At 48.1% G+C, this 20,120-nt stretch overlaps 1 protein-coding gene and 1 pseudogene across 1 annotated transcript; one reads left to right on the top strand and one right to left on the bottom strand.

Moving 5' to 3' along the window:
• Positions 1 to 901: 901 nt before the first annotated feature.
• Positions 902 to 5,746, bottom strand: LOC138995119 (tubulin gamma-2 chain). Its single transcript, XM_070395510.1, has 11 exons — positions 5,506 to 5,746; positions 5,097 to 5,209; positions 4,743 to 4,910; positions 4,384 to 4,452; positions 3,962 to 4,041; positions 3,189 to 3,315; positions 2,484 to 2,570; positions 2,216 to 2,365; positions 1,641 to 1,793; positions 1,397 to 1,558; positions 902 to 1,274 (listed from the first exon to the last, which is right to left on the bottom strand). The coding sequence occupies exons 1-11, from the start codon at positions 5,552 to 5,554 to the stop codon at positions 1,077 to 1,079; spliced, it is 1,356 nt and encodes a 451-aa protein (XP_070251611.1). The 5' UTR covers positions 5,555 to 5,746; the 3' UTR covers positions 902 to 1,076.
• A 5,772-nt stretch (positions 5,747 to 11,518) lies between these two features.
• LOC138995294 (U4 spliceosomal RNA) lies at positions 11,519 to 11,640 on the top strand (annotated as a pseudogene).
• Positions 11,641 to 20,120: the final 8,480 nt, after the last annotated feature.

Below are 20,120 nucleotides of genomic sequence, written 5' to 3'. Positions count from 1 at the left end.
GGTGGACTCCCGGTGTCCCTGAGGCCAGAGGGCAGTGAGTCATCAGGACTAGCACTACCCAGTTTCCTACCCTGGTGTCTAGCTTGAAAGGCCTGGTTAGATCCATCTGTGGTGTGCCTATTGCTTTGGGCCTGGAATGGAGAGAAACCTGGGGCAGGATTAGACCCCGGAACTTCTCTGGCAGATAAAGAGCTTGCCAGGATGGGCTCAGCCCTACTCCTGAGGTCTGTTGCTGCTTTATCAGATCAGAGTGAATGGGGTTGATTTTCTGAGGATCTGATACCCTAGGGCCCTGGTCGGCAAACTGCGGCTCGAGAGCCACATGCGGCTCTTTGGCCCCTTGAGTGTGGCTCTTCCTAAGCCTTACGAGTACCCTAATTGAGTTAATAACAATGTACCTACCTATATAGTTTAAGTTTAAAAAAATTGGCTCTCAAAAGAAATTTCAATCGTTGTACTGTTGATATTTGGCTCTGTTGACTAATGAGTTTGCCAACCACTGCCCTAGGGCACTGGGAAACTAGGGTCCCAGATTTCCTGTCCTACTCAGAACGCTGGCCCTCCTTCAGTAGTCCTTATAGCCTCATTCCTGAGTACCGGAGGCTGGGGCAACATTCATCCACCCTGGGGTAGGAGCTTAGGCATGGAGGAGATAGCAGACCTCAGTAATCAGTCCTCTGTCGTCTTGAGAGTAGGACTAACTCTAGTGAAACAGCCTAGTTCTAGGCAAAGGATGTCGTGGTTTCCACAGACACACTAAGACCTGGACTAAGTAGTAAGAAGATAGAGCAGGTAAAGGTCACCCTACCCCACTTACCTGGGCACTGGGAGGGAACATGGAGGGCCCGTACTCATCCCTATATAGTCACAGACCAAAGCCTGATTATATTTACAACCAAGCTTTATTATTTTGTTAGATGTAAACAAGCATATCCAAGGTTAGGGCATGGGAGAGGGAGTAGGGCTAGCTTCTGGGCTGGAGAGGAACCTAAAAGGGTTGCTGGTGAAGGGAATGTGGGTCAGAGGGACCGGCATGATGGGAAGGTGCTTACTATCCAGGGGGAGTGGTGAGGAAGTCACTGCTCCTGGGTGCCCCAGGAGATGTAGTCTGGCCGCGTGGCGGCATGGTACTCATCGATGAGCTCCTGCACAACCTCCCTGGATCTGTCCAGCTCATCAAAGTTCTCCTTGAAGATGTCCTCCTTTCGGAACTGCTCCAGGAAGGCCTCCCGCTTCCGCAGCTTGTCGTACTGCTGGCAGGAACTTTCAAACAGCTGAAAGAGAGAAATCTCCATGATGGGAGCCAGTGCAGGATAGGGAGGTTGGAATAGATGGGGGGAGAATGACGAAGGGGCTAGTGGAACAGAGTGGCCAAAGACCAGGAGACTAGTCTCACCGAGGAGATGCTGGTGTGGTTGGCCATCATGAGCCCACTGACCCGGTGGGCAGAGGGCAGGTAGGGAGACTTCCTGGACAGGGCCACTTGGATGCTGGCTGGGCCCCAGGGGATGAAGTTGGCCAGCTTCCGTTCCCGGATCCTCTGCAGGCTCTTGTGGACCTGGGGTGGGCACAGGGGTGGTGGTGGTCACCTCTCCTCTACCCCTGCAGGGTCCAGGGTGGAACGAAGGGGCCTCACCTACCTGAGTGGGATCCACCTCCCCCTGGATGATGTTGAGGATGGCGATGTAGCAGTGGTTGGTCTGCCGGTCCCGGCCGGTGGACACCATCACGTTCTTGGGCTGCAGCAGCCGCCTCATCACATCCAGGACCGTGGTCTTCCTCACACTGGCCACCTGAGGGGACAGTGGGCCCCAGGGACCAGGCCAGCACTCAGGGCACAGTCCACAGATGCACGGACAGAGAAGAGTAGGCAACACATGGCCCCCACCAGACTCGGGGCAGTATGGCCTCCTTGGGGAGTGTCTTTAGATTCAGGCCTATACTGAGCCTCTGCTGTGGGATCAGGAATCTTAGCTTTCTCAGCTCAGCAAGCTCATGGCCCTGTGCAGGAGCATAAGCAGCTCCTATACAGCCCAGACCCTGCAGGGAGCCAAAGGCAAGGCAGAGAGGAGAGCAAGTCAGCAAGGAAGTCTTACAGTCTGTGCCAGTCCCTGAGCACAGAGCCTCCTGGGGCAGCAGGGAGGGGAGAGAGGCTAGGTTAGAGGTTTCTGGGCCCAGGGCCAGCTGGGCCTGAGACACTGAGGGCTGTCCTTACCGACTGGTCCGTGGTGAGGGGGGTGTAACCAGTCATGAGGAAATGGAGCCGGGGCGTGGGAATGAGTGAGGCGATGAGGCCGATGAGGTCGTTGTTCATGTAGCCAGGGTAGCGCAGGGTGGTGGTGCTGGCTGACATGATGGTGGACACCTGGGGACAGGGATGCCATGTCATGGGTCTTGGCCTGGTGAGGGGGGGTGCTCCCTTCCCAGACAAGTGTTCCAGTAGGAAGGGGTTCCAGTCCAAGAGTCCAGGAGTGATGGCTCACCAGCTGGTTGATCTGGGAGAAGGACGGGTTCTGGATGTGCAGGCGGTCTGTGGCGATCCGGTTCAGGGCAGTGTTGTCCAGTACCACCTGGGGGGACAGAAGAGGGTCACGGCACCTTTTTGAGGAGAAAGGGGGCAGAGAAATAAGTTATTAGCTTATCCCCTCTCTAAAGTCCAAAACGAGGAAGTAAGTGTGTTATTTTAAAAGGAATGTACTGTGTCTGGGGCATCCTGAGACACCTTTCTACCATCCAGTGCAGTCAACAAATGTTTGTTTACCCCCCTGTGCCATGCACTGAGCCTGGCTCTGGAGATACCAAGGGAGTAAGCAGGCATGGTCTTCCCCTTCACCCAGTCTACAGTCTCCCAGTAGGGAGACTGACATTAAATATAAAAGAACAGAAAAGTATAGTTACTGCCTGAAATATGCACAAAGGCATTTGACCTTGACTGAGTGGTCAGGAAGGTTTATGCTAACAAAGTGACCTTTGTGCTGAAAATTTAAGCATGAGTAGGCATTAAATAAGGGGGACACGTGGAAGGATTGTGAGCAACTTGGGATCAGGTCCTTATTTCATAATTTGGGCTCCGAGGTATGGATTTGCTGGTCATCTGTTCTGTCTGCTGGGGCTCAGGAAGGGCAGGTGTATGTGTCTCCTGGTTTGGGAGGTGAACCCAAGCCCCCATTTCCTCCTCTTATGCTCACCACACAGTCTGCGTTCTGGGTCAGCCTCTTGAGTGTGAGCAGCGAGTTGTAGGGCTGGACCACCACGTCGCTCATCTCGTCCTGGTTGGGAAACACTGAGTATGTCTGCACCAGCTTCTTGGGGTACCTGAGAGTGAGGAAGAAGGAAAGGGGAAGGTAGCCCCATCACTGCCTATCTCTATCTTTTCTGGGGATAACGGGCCATTGCTTCCCAAGTGCCTCCAAATTCTTATACAAAAGGGTGAGGGCAGAACTGAGTCTTCAGAGCACAGGAGCCAAAAAGGATAAGCCTCGCCCAGCCAGTGTGGCTCAGTGATTGAGCATCAACTCATGAACCAGAAGGTCACAGTTTGATTCCCTGTCAGGGCACATGCCCCGGTTTTGGGCTCTATCCCCAGTAGGGAGCCTACAGGAGGCAGCCAATCAATGATTCTCATCATTGATGTTTCCATCTCTTCCTCTCTCTGAAATCAATAAAAACATATAAGAAAAATAAAATCAATAAGCATATCCTCGAGTGAGGATTAAGGAAAGAAAAAAAAAAAGGATAAGCCCAAAGCATCACACTCTATCGTTGCCCCCCTCTCCCTAGGTAAACACCCCTCCCAGGAGTGACTGTTTCAAGATGTTCCCTGGGTGGCCAGGCTCTGTTCCTACCTAGGACTCAAAGGCTAGTTGCAGGTCTTCCAGTGCAAGAGGAAAAAAGTGATTAAAAAGAAAGACATTACCCAGGGAACCAGAGCTAATGCCCTCTTCCCAAACACAGGCTTTACCTGTCATTCAGTCGCTCCAGGAGGTAGGAGCCCAGGCCAGAACCCGTGCCCCCAGCGATGGAGTGACACAGCACAAAGCCCTGCATAAGGATAGAAAGGCAGTCTCCAGGGATCTGGGAAGAGACTTCAGGCTTGTCTCACTCCCCAGGCCCAACACACTCATGTCTCAAGCCTTCCTCTGTGTCCATTCAGGCTGAGGCTCCTGGGGAAAGATGACTCCTACCTAAGAAACTGGTGCATCCAGATTAGCATCTCCTTGAGGACAAGGACTTTATTTACCTCAATATCTCACATCAGATGCTCAGTAAATGAGTTTTGACTCCAATTGCCCCCATCACACCCGCCTGTTCAGGCTACCGCCTGACGTTTCCCCAGCACTTCTCAGCCTTTTTGTTTTTTTCTTCAGTGGGGCAAAACCTCACCTCTAGGCTGTCACTTCCATCTGCTTCTCGATCTATGATGTCAAAAATATCTTCATGGATTTTCTCACCCTGCATAGAGACATGGGAGGGAGGGTCGGGATGAGGATTCTGGAGAGCATCTCTTTTCAGCACCAAAAATGCTTCTCAGGGGCAGTCAGCTGTGGCCCTCAACTCAGAATAGCTACTTTGCAAATAATTGCACAGTTTGCATAAACCTCTCCCAGGCTATCCCTCTTGTCAGGGTATCCCTTTGTCTCCTTTTTATTGTTAATTTAGTCTAATTAGAGCCCCAGGCTGCTTGAGCCCGCCTTGCCTAAGGGAGGGAACATCAAGGGTTTCTGGGATGGCCATCTGAATACCTGGGAGAATCCACTGGCCCAGTTGTTGCCAGCTCCTCCCCCGTGCTCTGACAGGTAGATGTTCTCTGGGTTGTAGAGCTTGGCGTAGGGGGAGTTGAGGATGGAGTGGATCACCCGGGGCTCCAGGTCCAGCAGCACAGCCCTGGGGATGTAGTGCTCATCGTCTGCCTGTCAAAGGGAGTCCAGGAGGGGGCCCACTCAGCAAAGGCCTGCCCAGTCCTCCGTCCTCCCAACTCTGGCTCCTGCCTGCCCTCCCCGCTTAAGCCAGCCGCCCTGGCCCCTGTGCCCAGAGGATTTCTCAGCACCAAGCCTCTGCCCTGCCCTTCAAGCCCCCTGGCCAACTCGCTGGAGCACCTGGTAGAAAAAGACGTCCTTGCGGTCAGTGCCCTCGGTGGCGAACTCCTCCACGATGCCCTCGGGGCTGATCCCATGCTCTGCGCACAGTTGTTTCCAGAACTCGAACCCAACTGGGGAATGGGGAGAGATGCTGGGTCTGCTAGCGTCATAGGCCTCAGAAGCCCAGGGTTGGGCACACAGGCTGTCACACTCAGAGGCTGGATCCCAAACCCCTGGTCAGGGAGCCTTCACAGCCCAGGGCTGGAAGCGTAGCTCCGGGGCTGGGGCTGGTTCATCATGCGCAGTAGGGCGGGCGGGGGGTGGGGGGGTCATGGGAGAGAAAGGACAACAAAAGGATGCCAAGCACTTGAGGGGGACCCAGAGAGGCAGACCCGAGACTGGAGGGGCCCGGCGCGCGCTCGCTCACTCTGGTTGCCGCACTGGCCCAGCTGCAGGGTGATGATCTCCCGGGGCATCGCTCTTCAGACGCGGGCGCGCCAGCCCGGCCCGGAGGGAGTCGCGGCACAGACGGAAGCCTGGCAGCCGGACACGCAGGACGTGGGGAGCGCGCGCTCTCTCCGTCTTTTGACGCGGGTGCTCGGTTTGCGCGTGTGCAGTGCAGGTCTCCACGTGGCCGGCGGGCCGGGATGCCCAACCTGGGCATCCTTAACCCCACAACACTTGCAGCTGGAATCCGGCACAGGCGCATAGTGAGGCCACGCCTCCTCCTGCCCACCCAACCTCAGCTCTGCGCCTGCGCGGTGAGACTAGCCAGGGCTGCAGGGATGCGCCTCTGGTGCAGGGCTGGGGGACGAAGGTGGGGGGGTAGGTAGGGGGGAGGGCGGGCGAAGGTTTGCGCGGGGAGCGGAGGCCCAGGTGTGTGTGTGGCGGGGAGGGGGGGTCAGCTGCGCTGTCTAGATAGGTCAGCGGCTCTGCTAGCTGGAGGGGCTGGATTCAAGACAATGTTCTTTAATTTCTGTTTTTAAATTAAATATACCTAACGTGAAATTTACCATTTTAATAATTTAAATGTATAGTTTATGGCATAAAGTACATTCACATTATTCTGTAACTGTCACTACTGTTCAAGTCCAGAATTTTGTCATCTTTTCAAACTGAAACACTGTACTCATCAAATAACCCAACCCAAATCACCATTCCACTTTCTGCCTCTGTGATTTTTTGACTACTCTAGGTATCGCATGTAAGTGGGATCATACAGTTTTTGTCCTTTTGTGTCTGGCTTACTTCACCTACCATAATGTCTCTAGGGTTACTTCATGTTGTAGCATGTCAAAATTTCATTCCTTTTTAAGGCTGTATAATATTCCATTGTATGTATAGACCACATTTTATGTTCATCCATTCATCTGTTGCTATGAATATGGGTGTACAAATACCTGAGTCTCTGCTTTCAGTTCTTCCTGGTCTATACCCAGAAGTAAAATTACTGAATTATACGGTAATTTCATGTTTAATTTTTTGAGCAGTTGCCATACCATTTTCCACAGTGCCGCACCATTTTACATTCCCACCAGCAATGCACAAGGGTTCCAGTTTCTCCACATCCTTGCTACTTTCTGTTCTTTGTGTTTTGTTTGGTTGTTTTAATTCTCACCTGAGGATATATTTTTCCATTGATTTTTCAGAGATAGTGGAAGGCAAGGAGGGAAGAGGGGAGAAGGAGAGAGAAACATCATTGTGAGAGAGATACCCCAATTGGTTGCCTCCCACACACGCCCCCACTGGGGCTGGACCCTGCAACCCGGGTATGTGCCCTTGGTTGGGAATTGAACCTGCAACCTTTTGGTTCTGGGGAACCACACTGGCCAGGGATTTTTTTTTTTTCAGTAATAATAGCTATCTTAATAAGTGTAAAATGGTATCTTATGTGGTTTCTATTTTATTTTATTATTTTTAAAATATATTTTTATTGATTTCAGAGAGGAAGAGAGAGGGAGAAAGAATCATTGATTGGCTGCCTCCTGCACACCCCTGGCATGTGCCCTGACCAGAATGGAACTGTGACCTCCAGGTTCACAGGTCGATGCCACGCCAACGGGACTAATTTCCACTTATGAGCACAATTGAAGTTGATTGTTCTCTCATTACTAACCTTTTGGAATTGCCTGTTCATATCCTTTGCCCATTTATTTTTCTTTTCTTTTTTTCTTATTTATTGATTTTTTTGGGGGGAGACACAGAAAGGGGGGAAGGAACAGAGGGAGAGAGAGAGAGAGAGAAAGAAAGAGAGAGAGAGAGAGTGTGTGAGAGAGTTTGGTTGTTCCACTTATTTAAACATTCATTGGTTGATTCTTGCATGTGCCCTGACCGGGGATGGTGTATGGGGATAATGCTCTGACCAACGGAGCTAGGTGGGGAGCCGGGGCTGCCCATTTTTTTGTTTATGTAGAGTGACCCATCCTTTCCTTCTGCTGTGCACGTCGTACACCTCGTTAAGGAAACCTTCCCCTCTCCCGCATCACAAAGCTGTCTCCTGTGCCTTCTCCCAGAGGTCCCCTCGGGGTCTCCCTAGCTCCCTGTAGGTCTTCAGTTCATCTGGAACTCATCTGAACTTTGCTGTAAGATAAGGATCTACTTTATCTTTTCCATACGGAGGCCAGTTGTCTCGGAACCAATAGTTGAAGCGTCTCCCCCATCCTCAGAACACTCCCGCCGCGCCCCGCGGTGGGCCGCCCCGGCTCCGCGGGCTGACAGTCCCGGTCCGGCTGGCCTGCGCCCGGAACCGCAGCAGAAGCTCTGGCGAAAGCACCGCCGCCAAGAGTCAGGCTCAGACGAGGGTTTTTTTTTGTTTGGTTTTTGCTCTCTCTCTCTTTTTATGAGAACTCGGCCGCCTTCCAGCGCCAGCCGCCAGGACCCCTCCGGGCTTCTTCCGACGGCTCGGGCTCGCCCCACGCCCCACGCCCCGCCCTCCCTCCCGGCCCGCGGGCCTCCCCGGCGCTTCCTCCCGCTCCCGCCCGGCGGCCCGGGGAGGCGGCTGCTGCGTCCTTTCGGGGAGGGTCTGACTGCTGCCTTTCAAGTGTGAGGGTGGCGGGGCGCTCCGTCCTTACCCTCGGGCTCCCCTCCCCAGCCCCGGAGCCGCGCCGTCGGGGCGGGCTGCCCTGAGGCTGTGCCAGGCCCCTCTCTGGTCTGCCCAGGGGAAGAGGAAGGTCCAGAGATGAGAGTGAGCTGGCCAGGCCCCCCTCCCGGTGAGTCTGGAGCGGCTGTTTGCTTCCCGGAGAAGAATAAGCCGTCAGCAGCGTATGGACACTTGTGAAACACGAGAGTCTAATTTCAGCCTTTTCTTAGGCTTCACAGCAGTGCCTCGCTCCTCCTTCTCGTTTCCCAGAAGTGGGACAACATCCTTCAAATCCCAGTTTATAGGCAAACAGGTTAGAACGTGTGAATTTATCTGAGTTGGAGAAGTTGCAGGGTAAGTTTCCCTTACGAAGCCAACGCTGACGAGCGGGGGCCCTCCTACTCTGCAGATTTGGGTTGGAGACAGATGCTGGTGGACATTAGGAGAGCTGGACCGAAATGCTCCTGGTCATCCGCAGACTGTTTCCCATGTCTGCTGAGAATGACCAGTGCCTATCTGTTAAAGGAGATGAGCACCCAGCTCGGTGCCACACTCAGAGACAACACTCAGTACGTATTAGCCATGGTTATGATTATCCCCGGATGCAGTCGGAACTGAAGAATAGCTTGGCTGCTCTTACCGATAAAGACTCTTATGCAGAGTTAAAAGCAAAATGAGTGGTTGCTTTAAATAAATGTTAAAAAATTAAAACCCTAATTATTTGTCACAATCCTACAGATTCAGTTTCAGATCCAACTTTATTGAGGTGTAGCAAAAGGCCCAGGTTCCTGATCTTACTCATGGGTTTCAGATTCAGGGTCTCAAGGTCATTACCGGTGACTTGATTACTGAGTAGTCTGCTTCTAATATAAATGCAGTTGATTAAATGACCTAAGCCTTTATTTCCAGGTTGAAAAAAAAAAGCCCAAAACATTATTTTGGCTGCACCTTCATTTCTAGCCTTTCCTGGCCACCTGGCCTGCAGTGTGTCAGGAGCTCAGGTATGTTGAGAGGTAAGGAGGCAGAGGTGTGAGGTAGGGACATGAGGATGTGTCTTAGGAAGTGGGAGGAAGAGAGTTAACGCAGCTCTCGATCTTGAAACTGGGGTCCTATACAATAGGGAGTTTCAAAAGGAAGCCCAGGCACATTTCAGACCATGAAGCTGAAGCTCTTTATGTGAAGGAAGCTGCGCTAAATTCACATTTTGGTTATGAAATAGAACAGCACAGGCTATTTAAAAAATATTTATAATATCTAGTGTTGATGAGGATTTTGAGAAGTGGGTGCCTTTATATACTATGTTTATGCATTGTTGGTCGTCATATAACTGGATACATTCTGGAGGATACATTGGCAGTTCTCTGAATGTGTACAGTGCACATAACCTTTGACTCAGCAATTCCACTTGTCAGGAGCCATTTGTAAGAAATATAAAGTAGAACTCTCATTGGCCTGGAAAGGTGGACAACATGTGGTAGGTGACAAAAATAAGTTACAGAACAATGTGCTTGGTCTCATCCCTTATGACAAAACAAAAATGAAAGTATTTTTGAGTATATGTAGGAGGAAAAAAAAAAAAGAAAGGTGTGTGCCGAAGGAACTGAGGGTATGGAAGCAGCAGCATGTGTACAGGCCAGGTGTGGAGGAAGCCATGTTGAGTTTAGGGTGAACAGGCAGTGAACCGGAGAAGTCAGCAAGGACCAGACCTGGATGTGCCTTGCAGAATGGGAAGCTGTTGAAGGATCCTGACCAGAACTGGGACAGAATCAGATTTGCATTGTATTATTATTTCTAAATACGTTTTTATTGATTTCAGAAAGAGGAAGAAAGAGAGAGGGATAGAAACATCAATGATGAGACAGGATCATTGATCGGCTGCCTCCTGCACGCCCCCCACTGGGGATTGAGCCCGCAACCCGGGCATGGGCCCTGACCAGAATCGAACTGTGACCTCCTGGTTCATGTGTTGATACTCAACCACTGAGCAACACTGGCTGGGCAAGATTTGCATTTTGGAATGATCCCTCTGGTGTCATTGAAACAGGCATGGCTTGAGTGGAGCAAGAGGCCAAGTTGCCAGCCAGGCCTGAAGTAAACAGGGCCCTGGGCAAGGATGGAGAGGAGTGGACAGGTTCTAGAGACACTGAGTGGAGAGAATCTATAGGAGTTCAAGATGACTGAACATGTAATGGGGGTAAGGGAGAGGGAAGAGTCAGAGCTGACAGATTTCAATCTTGCGATGTTGGATGAAGGTTGGGCCATTTACTGAGACATAGGGAATTCAGAAGGAACATGTATGCACTGGAGTTTGAGAAGCCTGATGGAGGTAGGAGACCAGTAGGCCCCAGATACACAGAGTGAGGTCTAAGTGGAGAGCCAGCGGTAGCCAAGTGGCAGTGAAAGCCATCGGGAGAATGAATGGTATGGGATGGTCCTATATTGGAACAGGGCTGGAATAAAACCTAACAGAATACAACACTTAAGGGGTAGAAAGAAAAATGCAAGAGCAGCCCTGGCCAGTATGTTCAGTAGTTGGAGCATTGGCCTGTGCACCGAAGGATTGCAGATTTGATTCCTGCCCCTGGTTGGGGCGCATGCAGGAGGCAACCAGTTGATGTGTCTCTCTCTCACATGGATGTTTTTTCCCCTCTCTCTCTCTCTCTCTCTCCCCCTCTTCCTCCCTTCTACTCTCTCTAAAGAGAAATAAAATAAAAAATTTTAAAAAGCGGGAGGAAAAAACAAACAAAAAAACCCAACAGAAGAAACACTAGTGCATAGTGAGGGTTGATTGCTTATCTTCTTTCCTGGCAGAACCTGGATTTTGTTCTGCATTTCACCCTTCCAGCAGTAAATCCTCATTAATCCAACCCAATGTGGTTATCACAGTTTTCTTGCCAGGGGCTGGTTTAGGAGGGGGCATATGATGCAATTCAGGTCAATGAAATATGAGGAAAGACTGCTGGGGGCTCACAGGTTAAAATAGACATATAGGAAGAGACACACTCTCTTCTTCGGCTGCATGTTGTCACTTTTGGATATGGCACTTAGAACGGCTGCCACTGCTGTCTTTTAAACTGTGTAGAGAGCACCTTGGGGATGAACCATCACGCTGGGGTTGGTAAGAGCAGAAAGATAGAAGGTACGTGGGTCCCTGGTGACACTGCTGAGCCATCAGATTAATCAGCCCAGGAGATGCCCCAAATCTGGACCTCTTAAAATGTGGGATGTACGTTTCCTTGTGGCATAAGCCAGTGGTTTTCAACCGGTGTGCCAGAAGAATTTTGAAAACATGCAATACCTGACTATTTAGTCAGGAGCACTGACCCCTTTTCCCTTAGATTGTCAAATAAAACAATGACAAAGTTTTGTGCAGTGGCACTATTGTTAGCCAATGAGGTTTATCCAAGACACGATTATTGCTAATTGAAAGAAAAAGATTTGACAACCGCCAACACAAACAATAGCTGTCTGATATGAATGAATCAAAATGATACCAACTTTCTTGTCAGATTGGCAAAAAATATATATTTTTGGTGTACGACAGAATTTTACTAATTTATGTGTGCTATGAGATGAAAATGGTTGAAAATCACTGGTTAAAGCTATTGAGTTCGGACTCTTAATTTTTTACTTATAGCTGAAGACACAGACAAGGGGAAGGATAGTGCGGAAGCCTAGGAAGGAGAAGTTTCCAAAGAGGTGGCATCCAAGGCTGGAGGGAGTTGGAGTAAGATGGAGGTGGGAAAGGGACCTTTGAATATGGGTGAACATGGTGACTTTGGTGAGGATAGTAAACCTGGGCCATGAGAGAGAAAAACAGATTCCAAAGGGTTACTTATCCTTCTGCATAGTTGGCACTAATGGAGACTTGAGGAATCATAAAATAGAGACATGAATGGAAAAGAAGGAGGTGAACAGGGACTATATGGACTGTAAAATGGGGGTTTTAATCTGGGGCCCACAGATCCCCTCCAAAGATCTGTGGATAAAGTGCAGGGGATCCATTAGTTTAAATGGGAAACATTTTGATTGTTCACTCACCGCCAACTAAAATGTAGCCTTTCCTTCGATTAGAGCTGTAGGCATCACATCTCAGTAGACTGGCAGTACCTGTGACTTTGCCACCTATAAAAATCACAGCTATTTTCATATGACATTACAATTTGATGCATATGTTGCAAAGTATTGTTTATAGTCATCACTACTTGAAGACATAGGATATCCACTTCAAGATTTTTTGTTTAATACGTTAACAATGGGCACACAAAAATAAAAGAAAGAAGCACATGGAGTGCTATGTCACAACTTTTAAGAATATATGGTGACAACTGCATTTCAATATAATCGGTTACCATGGTAATTCTATGAATATTGTTGCATGCACTGAAAAACATTATCTGCCAGACTGCCAAAGGCTTTCTCAGTGTGAACAAGGCTAAGGACTCCAACTCTAAAGGCAAAGAGAGAAGGGGAGATTTGTACCCCAGAAATGGGAGTGCAGTGTATTAGGAACATTGCTTTTTAGAACATAGGAGAGACTTCCATATGGAAATACTGAAGGGACAGAGAGAGGACTTTGAGAGCCAAGGTCCCTGAGAATGTTGGAGCTATTTGGATGCAGGGCTCAGGTGGAGGGATTAATACAGGAAGGAAACTTTTCCCACAGTAAAAGGGAGGAAAGGATGAGTGTAGATAAAAATAAGTGTTTTCAGTGGGGTGCGAGTGGGGGCAGGAAGTTGAGGGGGATTCTGCCTGACGGCTTCTATTTTCACAGTGAAGTAGGAGTGAAGTTATCTGCTGAGAGTGAGAATGAAAGGGGAGGTGACAAAGGTAGGGAACAGAAGAGAGGACTAACAAGGACAAGTAGAAGGACTACCAGGTCAGGGGGTGGAGAGGGGTGGGGCAGTTAGAGGCCATTGGGTTGTCATGGCAACAGTCTGTGTGGGTGTGGGTGTAGGAGTCAGGGCAGAAAGTCAACTAGAGCCAGGGCTGGAATTTTACCAGGAGGATCAGGTGAAGAACGGGAATAAAGGAAGGATGGATCAAATTGTCCAGGCTGCGTGGAAGGAATGTGAAGCTAGGAAGGGCTGATAGCTTAGGAGAGTGAAGTCAACATTGGGAAGAAGAATGGGAATGAGAAAGTGGAGATGCAGGAACTGGTGGTCCAAGAGTGAACCAGTCCAGTTTAAGGGTGAGGAGTGGTTGCTGAGGGCTGTCCACATAGTGTGGTGACAAGCAGAGAAGTAGTAAAGGGCTTTGGAGGTGAGGCCAAGGAACAGACAGTCCAGTCAGGACCATCCTTATGGCTGTCGAAGTTCTCTAGGATGAAGGTGAGGCTTGGAGTGCAGAGGAAAGTCTGAAGAATGTGGAAGAGTGATTGGAAAGTAGGTAGTAGTCCAGTGTGATGGTGTTGGATAACTTGGGCCTCAAAGGAGGAGGAGGGTAAATAGTAAGGTAAATAGTAATTGTTTAAAAGTACCAATAAAGAGAGAAAAGAATGCCTACCCACCCATGCTCCTGCTGTGTAGCCAGGGCTTCACACAGAATAGCTCGCCTTTTTAAGAGGCCTGAGAGTATCATACAATTTGGACTATACATGATCTAGTACAGTGGTTTCCAACCCCAGAAAACAGTTTCCTCCCATGCCCCACCCCAACCAGGGGACACCTACAAACCAGCAGAGGCCTGTTTGGTTTAACACAGTGGTGAGGGTGGGCAGTGCTGGCATTTGGTACCTAGAGAGCAGAGATGGTAAATGGCCTGCAGTGTAGAGGACAGTCCCATATGGTGAGGAATTGTCCTGCCCCAAAAGCCAGTAGTACATCTCCTGCACTTTATGGATGAATGAGAAGACTAGGGTTCCGAAAGCTGAGATGTATACTTACGTTTTGGAGCTTCTATAGTCTTGATATTATATTAAGATCTGATGTCTATGTGTGAGGTCACTGTGGTAGACAATGTTGGTATCAAATCCAACCCTCTTTCCCTAGTCACTTCCAAAGATAAGCCTACAGCTGCCTCCGTTCTGGCCAGTGGTATGTAAGCAGAAGTCATGGAGAGAAACTCCTGGGAAAACCTTTTCAAAAGGGCAAGTGTAAAGCCAGATGCTCTGCTCTGCTCTCTTCCTTTCTCTGCTCTCTTCCTTTCTCTGCTCTCTTCCTTTGGCTTGGAACTTGGTTCAGCAGCCGTCTTGTGCTTACGAATACAAAAGCCATACATTTGAGCCCTAGCCGGTTTGGCTCAGTGCATAGAGCGTGGGTGCCTGCTTACTAAAGGGTCCCTGGTTCAATTCCCGTCAAGTGCATGTACCTCGGTTGCAGGCTCCAGGCCCTGGTCCGGGGCATGTGGGAGGCAACCAATTGATGTGTCTCTCTCACATCACTGTCTCTCCCTCTTCCTTCCACTTTCTAAAAATCAATGGAAAAATATCCTCGGGTGAGCATTAACACACACACACACACACACACACACACACACACACCACATTCGAGATGGTGGAACACAGAGAGAAAAAGGCTCTGTGTCCTTGACGGCTTCCTAATAAGTGTCTCAACCCTGGACTGCCCACCTCCAGATTAACCAAGTGAGACAAATAAACTATTCGTCTGAGCTACTGTTTTTTTTTTTTTTTTAAATATATTTTATTGATTTTTTACAGAGAGGAAGGAAGAGAGATAGAGAGTTAGAAACATCGATGAGAGAGAAACATCGATCAGCTGCCTCCTGCACATCTCCTACTGGGGATGTGCCCGCAACCCAGGTACATGCCCTTGACCGGAATCGAACCTGGGACCCTTCAGTCCGCAAGCCGACGCTCTATCCACTGAGCCAAACCGGTTTCGGCTGTCTGAGCTACTGTTAATGAGATGTTCTGTTCATTGCAGCTGAATGCTTTTCTCCCTGATGGAGTCATAGGGCCAGTTAGTAACAGCTGAGGCTGAACCCTGATTTTTCTCTCTCATAATCTGCATTTTTGGCCCTAAAATGTATGACTTTAGCCCTCATTCCAGGCTGCCTCAGAAACACATTTTGCTAGGACTGTGTGCCACAAAATGTATTTAACTTTTAAAAATCTTCATATTCTTTCAATGTACTTTCCAGGAAAGTAGCTTTTTAGAAAGATACACATGTTTCTAATATGTCCATCATTTGCTACATTCCTTTGTGTAGAACGGAGCTTCTGCCCTGTTGCCACTGTGCATTGCAGTGTTGATTTCTCGGCAGTCCAGTAACAGCATGCTGGAGCTGGATGGACGTGGAGATCATTGATGAATTAGGCCTTGCCAGTGTTTCCCCCTCGGTATTCACATAGATGTGCAGCACCCCCAGGGAAGGGAAGGGAAGAGGCAGTTTGCTGCGGGCAGGGCTGCTCGGAGGCTCCAGTCACAGGCCAGCACCCCATTTAAGCACCCTCATCTATGTCAACTTTTCATTCTACGAATGAGAAAACGGAGGCTCGTTTCTTTTAAAAAAATGTATTTGCATTATGTACACATAATGGTATTATTGTGCATGGTCTGTATTTTCCCTTCTTTTATTATGAAAGTTGTACTTTTCCCCTTCTTATTTTTTTTTTTTAAATATATTTTATTGATTTTTTACAGAGAGGAAGGGAGAGAGATAGAGAGTTAGAAACATCGATGAGAGAGAAACATCGATCAGCTGCCTCCTGCACATCTCCCACTGGGGATGTGCCTGCAACCCAGGTACATGCCCTTGACCGGAATCGAACCTGGGACCTTTCAGTCCGCAGGCCACTGCTCTATCCACTGAGCCAAACCGGTTTCGGCTACTTTTCCCCTTCTTATGGTAAATATGATTTCTGTTCGACTCATGATATATTTGTGTTGGTGCTTTTGTCACAGTCCCTTTTTAAGATCCTATTGTCACAGCCATTTGTTTTGTGCTTCTGTGTCTTCACAGGTTTGTCTTTTTTTTTCTGATGAGATTTAAAAATATTTCCAATATGATAAGATATTGTATTTCCTGCTACTGCTTTGATATATTGTTATATTTAATAAGTTGATCTTGTTAAGTATCTGGGATTGAGTTATTATTAATTTATTTCTAGAGCTTTCATATCCTCCTATATAATAAAAGGGTCATATGCAAATTGACCAAACGAGGAGGAATGACCGGTTGCTATGATGTGCACTGACCACCAGGGGGCAGACGCTCAACACAGGAGCTGCCCCCTGGTGGTCAGTGTGCTCCCACAGGGGGAACGCTGTCAGCCAGAAGCTGGGCTCATGGCTGACGAGCACAGCAGTGGTGGCAGGAGCCTCTCCTGCCTCTGTGGCAGTGCTAAGGATGTCTGACTGCTGGCTTAGGCCTGTCAGACATTCTCCAAGGGCTCCTGGACTACTAAAGGGTGCAGGCTGGGCTAAGGGACATCCCCGCCCCCCCCCACAGTGCACAAATGTCATGCACCGGTCCTCTAGTATATATATATATATATATATATAGAGAGAGAGAGAGAGAGAGAGAGAGAGATTATTTTCTTTTTTTATAATATATTTTTATTGATTTCAGAGAGAAAGGGAGGAGAGAGGGATAGAAAGATCAATGATGAGAGAGAATCATTGATTGGCTGCCTCCTGTATGTCCCCTCCTGGGGATTGAGTCCGAAACCCAGGCATGTGCCCCTAACCGGAATCAAATCTGGGACCCTTCAGTACACAGGCCAATGCTCTATCCACTGAGCAAACCCAGCCAGGGTCCAGTAGTGCTTTTTATTAATGGTTTTCGTTTGTCTTGGAGCTCTTGTTTCCAGTCCTGGCCTGCCTGCCCCTCTGGCTCCTTACCTCCTTGTTTATGACTTTGGTTATTGGCCCTAGGCCTCTGCAGGTGGACAATCCCTTTGTGCAGGCTTTTGGGACAGGCGGGTCTGACTGTTCTGAGATTTCTCCTGTGAAGACTGTCAGAGTCCCTTCCCTTGCCTACTTCAACCCCATCTGTAAATTAGTGATAGAAGCAAGTCAGCAAATGTGTTTTCTGGATGGACCAAGACCAAACAGGTTGAAACAATGTTCCCTCTGGTGAGTCACCCTGTGATCCCATAAGCAAGGAACCCTGGAAATAGCAAGTGTCCAAGTCCCTCTGCCATCATTCCTCCTTGGCTCCGGAGTGATACATGGCTCAGGGTGTTTTTGTTAATCACGTGTTGAAGCAAAGTCATTTTCAAACTATTGTCACGTGTTGGAATCAAAGTAATTTTAATCTTATCTTCCCTAATCTGAGTTGACATCTGTGTGACAGGGTTCCTCCTCCTTGGCATATCTTAGAAGCACTGGAGGGTACAAAAAACACACAAGAGCCCTAACCGGTTTGGCTCAGTGGATAGGGCGTCAGCCTGCGGACTGAAAGGTCCCAGGTTCGATTCCGGCCAAGGGCATGTACCTTGATTGCGGGCACATCCCCAGTAGGAGGTGTGCAGGAGGCAGCTGATCGATGTTTCTCTCTCATCGATGTTTTTAACTCTCTATCCCTCTCCCTTCCTCTCTGTGAAAAATCAATAAAATATATTTAAAAACAAAAAACACAAGATTTTATCCTCTGGAACCTTTGCTTTGTCAACGTAGATTTTTTTTTTTTTTTTTGAAAGAAAGAGAGAAAACTGTCTTTATGTACAGGAGACATAAGACATGATTGTACATAGAAAGATCAAAGGAATATTAAAAAAACCTACTAGAACTAATAAGTGAGATTAGCAAGGTTACAGAATACAAGGTCCATATACACAAGTCAATTGTATTTTTAAAATTAAAGTTGTTTAAGTACTTATTTTTTTAAATTGTGGTAAAATGTACATAACATAAAAGGTAGCATTTTAAATGCTTTGAGTGTACAATTCTGTAGCATTAAGTGCATTCATATTGTGCAATCATCACGATGTCTTCTTAACACATAACATTTTTATTGCTAAACATATCTATACACATCCTATATATATATATGATGAAGGATTGAAAATGGAATGGGGAAGGTTGCATATTACCTGCACTTCTACTTTGAGATAGAAAAAAGTCTAAGCACTGAGTTATTGTATATATTTAACTGACTTACCAGCCAGTCTGAATGTGGCAGCATCAGATTCCTCACACTCCCTTGGGAAGACAGTGGTAAATTACAGAGGTAGGAAAAGTAATTCCTAGAAGAAATGGTCTTAGGAAACGAGTTATGGAGGTAAAGGAAGGTAAAGTCATGGAGCTTGAGAGTGAGGAAGCCAGTGGTAAAGTGCTTGGGGGGCAGGGAGGGAAAGACATTAAATATTGTAATGGTTGATGACAGTTTATTCTATCTTATATAACAGGCGTCCTCAAACTACGGCCCGCGGGCCACATGCGGCCCGCCGAAAACATTTATCCGGCCCGCCGGGTGTTTTTGCTGCCGCTGCCTGTCCTGCTTAGCAGCCGACTCGTCCCAGGCCCGCAGTGCGCATGTGTGGAATGTCTGAGGGACAGTGAACTGGCCCCCTGTTTAAAAAGTTTGAGGACCTCTGTTATATAATAAAAGGCTAATATGCAAATCAACCGAAGGGTGGAACAACTGGTCGCTATGATGCGCACTGACCACCAGGGGGCAGACGCTCAACGCAGGAGCTGCCCCCTGGTGGTCAGTGCGCTCCCACAGGGGGAGCACCGCTCAGCCAGAAGCCAGGCTCATGGCTGGTGAGTGCAGCAGTGGTGGCGGGAGCCTCTCCCACTTCCATGGCAGTGCTAAGGATGTCCGACTGATGGCTTAGGCCGGCTCCCCAGGGTGAGGGCCTAAGCCAGCAGTTGGACATCCCCCGAAGGCTCTGTGAAAGGGTGCAGGCTGGGCTGAGGGATCCCCCCCACCCTCCAGTGCAAGAATTTCGTGCACCAGGCCTCTAGTATAAAATAATAACCTCTACCAAGTTTTAAACATTACAACACCAAAACATATTTATTGTAGTAAATATACTAGTAGTTGAGCAGAAATATAGTTAAGCAGAAAAAGAAAAGAACCTAGAAGGATACTGACCTTTTGGGAGTTCATAACTGCCCCTTTCAGTATTTGAGGATTTAAATAGTATTAGTTAGTGTGTGAGTTAATTGTAAGCCACAGTTAGCAACTTTAGTTCAATAGCGTCTCATGATTAATACTGAGTTCCCGGCAATAACACATCAATAGGTTTTATTTCTGCTTGTGCTTGGAAGAAAACCTTATGATGGATTTATTTTATGTATGTCTGGGTTTCTTTTTTCCTCCTCCTAAATAACGTTTGCTTCGTCAGTTGGTTAAGTATATCTATGTATGCAGGGCACAGTACTAGTATATGGAATGTGCTTTCTGACCTTTGAATTGGAAGAGACTTGATTCCACCAAGAGTCATTTACATTCCTAGGTGATCATTAGGCTTGGATAACACAGACGTCTGACAATGAGAATCTGGCTTCTATTCAATTTGAAAGAGAGGTATCAGTGCCAGATGGTGAACTGCCAAAGGTAAACTCCTTATCTGCCCTGGTCGAGGGCTGGTATTGCACACATTTCCCTGGAATGGGATATCCAAATGGCTTCTGTGTCCTTTTGCAATTCATCACCATCTTTGAAGAAACAGACTCTTTGAGCCAGAAGCCAACCCCTTATTTTGACACACACCCTCCACCCCTAATCAGACACAGGTGTGCTCCCCTCCCAGTTTCCACTTGCAGTCATGTGACAAGTTATTCCCATTAACACATGAACAATAGAGTGAGAAATTATTCAGCCAGGAGATATCTTGCTCATCTTTGTTGTCTTCAGCACTTAACTCAGGGCCTGGATCTTACTAGCTTCTCAATAAATATTTGTCCAGTGAATGAATGATGAAACCAAACCACAGGGACAGGAAGTGACCTGCCTAAGATCACAAATCTAGTTAGTAACTGATAAGTAGGTTATGATAACATTTTAATTACATTGCATCGCTTGAAAGCACATGGTGAGAGGCCAGAATT

The sequence above is a fragment of the Myotis yumanensis genome, unplaced genomic scaffold (assembly GCF_028538775.1).
Source record: "Myotis yumanensis isolate MYYU_CA2020_CCGP unplaced genomic scaffold, mMyoYum1.0.hap1 SCAF_16, whole genome shotgun sequence".
Taxonomy (NCBI): Eukaryota; Metazoa; Chordata; class Mammalia; order Chiroptera; family Vespertilionidae; genus Myotis; species Myotis yumanensis.
The sequence above is the reverse complement of the archived record's forward strand: the minus strand, read 5'-3'. Positions and strand labels throughout refer to the sequence as shown.